A 7182-nucleotide genomic window follows, 5' to 3' on the forward strand; every position below is an offset into this window, starting at 1 on the left:
ATTATTTTTAAGTATACAGTTAATATGTTTGGAGTTATTTAAAATTTATATTAAGAAAAATGTATTTTTACTATTGCTGTAGATGAGCGTCTACATAAGACAGTTAAATTGACTGTTGTTTTATATCAAAAAACTTTTATAATACTTATTTTTATTGTTATAATATTTTATAAATTTTAAGGAATATGACAAAAAAGATATTGTAGGTATTGAAGGGTGGTCTCTGGGAGGAGTTGGGGTACAAAATGAAAACAAGAATGTGGTTTAATTCTATTTACTTAAAATATGTTTTTAAATGCCAGGCAGTGGTGGCACATGCCTTTAATCCTAGCACTTGGGAGGCAAAGGCAGGTGGATTTCTGAGTTCGAGGCCAGCCTGGTCTACAGAGTGAGTTCCAGGACAGCCAGGACTACACAGAGAAACCCTGTCTCGAAACAAAACAAAACAAAAACCAAAAAAAAATATTGTTTTAAATGTTAACAAATTCAGATAAACTGAAATCATGTAACTTTTCTCATCATAATGCAATAAAAGTTAAAAAAAAAAAAGAAATGGAGGGACACCTAACTACCTAAGATGGCTCAGCAAATATCTTCAAGGCGCTGAAATCCGAGTGAAGAAGGCTGTATGTGAACGTGGGTTTGAGACAGAGATGGGGGTAGGGTAGCTGTTGGGATGGTAGGAACAGGCAGGGGTAAAGTGGTTTTTTTTTTCTTCATAAAAACAATACCTGTACCATCTATGTTTTTTAAAAAAAAATCACTTTTAAGTGTGTATGTATGGTGCATGAGTGTTCGTGTGGGTGCAAATGTGGGTGCCTCAGTATGGAGGCCAGAAGGCAGCCTTAGGTGTCATCCTTAGGAATGCTGTCCTTTGTTTCAGGGTCTCTCACTGCCTTGGTGCCCACCAACTAGGCCAAAAGGATCCTCTTCCTGTCTCCCTCTACCTCCAAGAGCTGGGACTACACGCGCAGGCCATCAGACCTGGCATTTCTATGTGGGTTCTACCGACCCACCTCTCCAGCTCCCATCTATAGTGTTACAAACTGTGAACGTGAGTCTAAGAGGGGCTTGGACTGCAAAAGCAACAGCTCAGAAAAGGACCTTGCAGACTGGGGGACTCTCTTGTGTTTGGCCCACTGAGGACCAAACTGAGCAGAAACATAGAGAAGACAGCCTGATACCTTAGTGCTCATCCCCATGTTCTAGGTACCTGTGGTGTCTGGAACTTCCCAGACTGAATCTAGGCTCTCTTTGTTGTTGCAGAGGGAGTCATTGCAGTAGTTACTGTAAGAGATGGCAACCAGTCCAGGAGGTGCAGTGTACTGGACGAAAGTCATTGTCTCCACTCCTTGAGGGACACAGCTCTTACTGGCCAAAACGACGGTCTTGGTTCCTTCTGTGACACAGGAAGTAGACAAGGTGAATGGCGGGCCCAATGCTCAGCAGGGAGAAAGCAGAGGACACAGCTCTTCTCTCTCTCAAGCCTAAAGGATCCCCCTGTCTTTGCCTCCATGGTGCTGGGACTACAAGCTCATGCCACCTATGCCTGGGATTTTTCTGTGGGTTCTGGGGCTTCAACTGAGATCCGTTGAGCACCTCACTGACTGGGCTGGGTTTCCAGTGGCCACCTTTATTGCCACAGGGTCAAGAGTTTATCAATAAACACAGGTCAGTGGGAGTGAGAGGGAAAAGAAAGAAACGAAGCTGAGAAGACAGGCAAGGTGTTAGGCCTGGAGACCAAACCGGACAACTGGACCGCTGTCAGCCTGCAATGAGGAGCCAGCAGTGGGGACTCACCATTCTCATCTATCTTACCTGCTTTAATCAACAGTACTGTTTCTTGGCAAAATTCTCCAGGGTTGCACTTTTCAGCCTTTGAAGTCCAGTTAAAGGTACGGCCTGGATCGTCTTCCAAACTCAGGGTTTGACTCACCTGGCAGTAGGTATTTTGGGCCACTGGGAAGAGGAGAAAAAATAAAATTGCCCTTCTCTGTGGGGTGACCCTTCCCCACCACCCTCTGTGGGCCAGTCATTTCCCACAGATCCCCCAACACGTACGAGTCCGATGCGAGGCTATTAGAAGAAAGACGAGCAGTAAATACTGGATGTGGCAGGCTCCCATGGCTTCTCTGAGATTGGGAAGAGCTGAGCAGGACCTGGGAACTGATGGAAGACACAATTCAACCAGACAGAGAGGGGTTAAATCTTAGCTTTCTCTAAGTATCCACTTTGTGGTAGATTTATGGTGTGTGAGACCCCAAGTCTGTCTTGAAGTAGCTTGTGAGTTGATCCAGACAGCTATAGTTAAACAACAGGAATTTGGCAACTGTCTTTCTTCCACTTCTAGATACAGAAGAATGGGGCCTTCTGCTGGAAACTTCAGGGGCTAACCTTAACAGCAGAAACCTCTCAAGGTCTCCGCATCTTAGCCCTTAGGATCTAGCTCCACCAGAACTCGAATTCTGAGGTCACTGTCTTCTTCATCCTAGGATTCACATGTTTGAGTTCCAGCTACTTTCCTTCCAAAGGACACATGATTCTAGGCAGCCAGCTTATTTCCTCAGACTCAAAAGTCTAGGTAAATTCAGCTCCTTGATACTGAACTATAGATTCCAGCTCCTCCAAAAGAGCAAAAGTCCAGAACCCGGCACTCCTAAAAGAGGAAGAGAATCCAGTTCTTCTTCCTTAAACATAAGGGTCCCATACCAGCCTCCTCTGCCTCAGAATACAGGCTGAAGGCCTCAAACTCAGCCCTTCACCCTCAGACCCAGGGCTCCAGATTCCTAGCCCTCCTCCCTCAGACTCAATAGACAGACCTTTGCCTCTTCCCTCAGACCTGGTAGCCAGATCAAACTTTAGCCTCTTTACTTAGACAGTCAGCCACACTGGTGGTCAGACTAGACCTTAGCCTCTTCCTTCAGACACAGTTAGCCAGTTTCCTCCCTCAGACCAATGAATTCAGACCCCAGTCCACCTTCCTCAAATCCTGGAGCCTGGGCTCCAGCTTTCCTCTCTCAGACTCAGAATTCCAGATCTCTAGGCCTCCTCCCTCAGACCCAGGAATCCGGGTGGCCAGCTTTTCCCCCATCTTACTTAGCATTCCAGAGTTCCGGACTCCCAACCTTTCTCCCTCAGACACAGAATTCTAGACACCCCGTCCTCCTCTCCCAGACCTAGTAGCTAGACCATGTCCGCTCCTTCAGACCCAGCCAGGCCTGTTGCTCTCCTCCTTCAGACCCAGTAGCCAGACTCTAGTCTCTTCCCTCAGACCCCGGAGTTCTGGCACCAGCCTTCCCACGTCTGACTCAGCTTTCCAGATTCCCGACCTTCCTCTCTCAGACCCAGAATTTCAGATCCCCAACCTTCTTCCTCAGACCCAGAATTCCCGACTCCCAGCCTGCCTTCCTCAAACCCAGGAGTCCCGGCCCCTAGCGCTCCTCCCTCAGACCGAAGGGTCCCTCAGTCTGCCTTTTTCCCTTAGGAGTCCCGCCCACGACCCCTCCTTCCTGCTTCCATTTAGCTTCTCTCCTTGGGTTTAGGGAATACCTGTCTATTTCTTTTTAAGCCAGCAAACTTTTTTCAGGCCACGTTGTATCCTCGGTGCACCGGGCTTCGATGGCGACCAGTATCGTCTGCCGTGTTCCTGGTGCGGCTCCAGGAGGCACGGAAGGCGGGGCCAGCAGGGCCCTGATACTCGAGGTCCCATTGGTTGAAGATGACTCATTGCATGGTCTTATTGGTCGAGCTTGGAGAATCACTGCATCTCATTGGTCCCCAGAGAAGCCAATCACTGGCGGCTTCTGAAGGTGCACATGCGCCGCCCCTGGCTGTTGCTACCGTGAGTGTAAGTGGTAGGGGTGGCTCTAGGATAGGTGTTTCCCTCCGTTTGTGGGACACTGTCTCAGCTCCTCCAACAGTTCTGGGTAGTAAACTTCAGCCTTTGCCCATAAATACCTACCCAGGGGGTCTTTCCTATTCCTCGCCATGCCCCTGTTCCAGCACCCACCCAGAGGCCCGAACCACATGGGTCAACTTGATCTTTCTCCCTCTCCGTTTAACAATGGAGGCTTTCACCCTCTAATGCTGACCCGAGGATTACCCGAGGAGAGGATAGTCCTCTTTCCTGTTGCTTAAGATGCCTCTAAATATTGTAGGTATGAGTAGCAATCGGGTGACAGCCCAGGTTGCTTGCACATTGAATGAAACCACTTGTGTTTGTCAAAACTGTGACAGAGATGAACACTTGGACTAGTTACACATGGATTTAAGTTCTTGGATTACATTTTAATGTGTGTGTGTGTGTGTGTGTGTGTGTGTGTGTGTGTGTTCATTTGTGTGTCAAGGCACATGTCTAGAGCTTAGAAGTAGTCAGTTCCCACCTTCCAGCATGTGGGTCCGGGGAATCAAACCCAGAATTGCTAGATTTGGAAGCAGGGACTTTTAGTCTCTGAGCTATCTGGCTGCTTCTCAATTCTCCTTTTCCTCTTCCAAGTAATTAAAACAAAAAATGGGTTTCATTTCGATCTTTAAATACATTTTACTTTGTTCAACTATTGTTTTGTTCAGGCAGAGTCTTCTAGCTCAGGATGGCCTCGAACCCTCTGTGTAGCTGAAAATGACCTTGACTGAACTCTCTTCTTGAGTCCTGGATTTAATAGTAGGTGCTACCATTTATACAACACTGGGTACTAGGGATTATAGCCCAGGTCCTCGAGCTTGCATGGCAAGCACTTTGACCACTTGGGTCATCTCTCCAGACTCTCAGAAATGTCCTTTTTTTTTTTTTTTCTGAGACAGAGTTTCCCTGTGTAGTCCTGGTTGTCCTGGAACTTGCTCTAGAACCAGGTTGGCCTTGAACTCAGAAATCCACCTGCCTCTGCTTCTGAGTCCTGGGATTAAAGGTGTGCACCATGAGAGCCCAGTCCCCAAATGTCTTTTTGAATCTTAACAAATAATGTAAGAAACAAAATTTCAATTACATTACTCATTAGTCTTAATAGTAAGAATTTGGCTTCCTAGGATTCAATACTATTCAGACAGGTATGTGATTTGTGGAGGGGATAGGGAAGGATTATGACAAGATAGTAAGCCCCAGGATTATAGAACATTGTGTGTTAGGGTCTTTAGGGATCAGAGAAATTATTTCCTGTTCTGTATAGTTTTTTCTCTTTGGGATGTGGGCCCAGGGTTTATTGGAGCTAACTAATCCAGGAGGGTGAATGTTTACAATTTCAGAAAAAAACCAGCCAAGCTGGTTTCTATAAATGGACATTATCATAAATTCTGAGGATTTACAATTCAATGGGACTTTTAAAGTAATTGTCGACAGTCACCACTTGCTATACTTCCCATGATTTGGGTCACTTATCTTTGTCACAGTTGTACGATAGAAATATTGTATGATTGCCACTGAGAATTCCTGTTCATTTTTTATGACAGAGTGTCCCCAGGTAGGTAGGGACGAAACTTGCTATATAGAAAGTCTGGCCTCAAACTTCTTGGGGGTCCCCCTGTTTCTGTCTCTCAGGTGCTAAGATTATAGGTTCCTACCACATCTAGGATGGAGTTGTTTTCAAACCAGACCTCACATAGCCTAGGCTGATCTTGAACTCACAGTGTAGCCAGAGAAGACAGGCTTGAGCACTTGGTCCTCCTACCTCCATCTCCTGTGCTCTGGGATTTCAGGCATGCACCCCAAACCTGGTTCACACGGTGCTGCAGATGGAATTGGTGCTTTATGCATGGACATGAGCAGTTTATAGCTGCAGCCCTGAGAGTTGTTTGTAAGTGGTAGTGTGTCAGTGTTCTGGATATGCTGACCACACCCTGAACATGCTCAACACTACTGAAATGGACACTGGAAATGCTTACAGCTAAAATATGTCGTCTCTTTGTATTTTGAGACAGAATCTCACAGAACCCAGGCTGGCTCCAAAGTGGATAGTAGCGAAGGATGTCCTTGAAGTTCTGACTGTCCTATCCTCCACACCAGAACCTTTTGATCCTCAAATGTCTGTTCAGTGGCATCTTGGTAGCTTTGAGTAAGCACACCCCTGCAATGGGGAAATAGCAGGAAGTAGAGCCTTTTTCTTCCTCCTCCCTAGGGAATCACATGTTCAGAATTTACCATATAAATTCTTTATGTTTTAGTCAGTGTTCTACTGCGCTGTGGAGACACCATGACCACGCTAACTGTTGTACAGAAAACCACTTCATTTGCTTCCTCACAGGCCAGCTGAGGATACAATAGCTGGATCTGAAGGCAGCAGGAAGAGAGAGCCACTGGGCCTGGCTAGGGATTTTCAAACATCAAAGCCATCCCCCATTGACACACTCTAACAAGGCCACACCTAATCCTTCTCAAGTAGTGCCACACCCTGAGGACTCAGCCACTGGCACACACTAAAACTGAGGGTGGGCTTCTGTTCAGGAGTATGCTCATTAGGAGGGGATTGCAATGTCTCCTAGAGCCCCTTCATATAAGCTTGCAAACTTAGAAAGTTGACAGCATCCTCAGACATGGGACCTGCCTGAGTCAAGTTCACAGTGGTCCCAAGGCTTTATTTATTTATTTATTTATTTATTTATTTGAGAAAGGATCTCACTGTATATTAATAGCTTTGGCTGATGTTGAACTTCTGGTGATCATCTTGCTTTGGCTTCAACTGACTTTTGCTGGAATAACAGGGGTGACCTATTGTGTCATGCCTTCCCCCAACAACTCTTTTTATGGTCCTAATTATTTTCTTTGTTTTTTCTAGACAGGGTTTCTCTGTGCAGCTGTGGCATTCCTCGAACTGTTTCCATAAAACGGGGTGCAAATTTTACTCCAGTGCTGAAATTAAAGGTGTGTGCCAGCACAGCCAGCTCTGTGGTCCTGAACTAGCTATACTAAGTGGATTCCCCACTGACAGATCTTTGCTGTGCAGTCTTGTTTCTCTCAAGTTTTCAGTCCCTCTGCCTCAGCCTCTCAGGTTTATTTTTAATCAGGTATGTATCTCTGTATCTGCCTGAGGGCATGGACGTGTGAGTACAGTGTTCTCACAGTTCAACACAGGGGTTGGAGCCTCTAGAGCTAGGGTTGTACATGGTTGTAACCATCTAACCTGGCTGCTGGGAACCAGCAAGAGCAGTATGTACTTCTGACTGTACAGCTGTCTCTCCAGCCACAGCATGTTG

At 46.3% G+C, this 7182-nt stretch overlaps 1 protein-coding gene and 1 long non-coding RNA gene across 2 annotated transcripts in view; one reads left to right on the top strand and one right to left on the bottom strand.

Moving 5' to 3' along the window:
* Tex101 (testis expressed 101) overlaps positions 1 to 3664 on the bottom strand; it is a 7370-nt gene extending 3706 nt beyond the window's left edge. Inside the window, exons 1-4 of the mRNA XM_031384222.1 lie at positions 3550 to 3664; positions 2062 to 2166; positions 1819 to 1959; positions 1214 to 1399 (exon numbers count right to left, since the gene is read on the bottom strand). Of these exons, the coding sequence (XP_031240082.1) occupies positions 1214 to 1399; positions 1819 to 1959; positions 2062 to 2125 (391 nt within the window). The 5' untranslated portion in view covers positions 2126 to 2166; positions 3550 to 3664. The remainder of the gene's footprint in view (positions 1 to 1213; positions 1400 to 1818; positions 1960 to 2061; positions 2167 to 3549) is intronic.
* A 152-nt stretch (positions 3665 to 3816) lies between these two features.
* LOC116101819 lies at positions 3817 to 6823 on the top strand. The gene is made up of 3 exons (XR_004122929.1): positions 3817 to 3847; positions 4570 to 4660; positions 6765 to 6823. It is a non-coding gene; the product is annotated as an uncharacterized LOC116101819 (long non-coding RNA).
* The last annotated feature ends 359 nt before the right edge of the window (positions 6824 to 7182 follow it).

The sequence above is a fragment of the Mastomys coucha genome, unplaced genomic scaffold (assembly GCF_008632895.1).
Source record: "Mastomys coucha isolate ucsf_1 unplaced genomic scaffold, UCSF_Mcou_1 pScaffold21, whole genome shotgun sequence".
Taxonomy (NCBI): domain Eukaryota; kingdom Metazoa; phylum Chordata; class Mammalia; order Rodentia; family Muridae; genus Mastomys; species Mastomys coucha.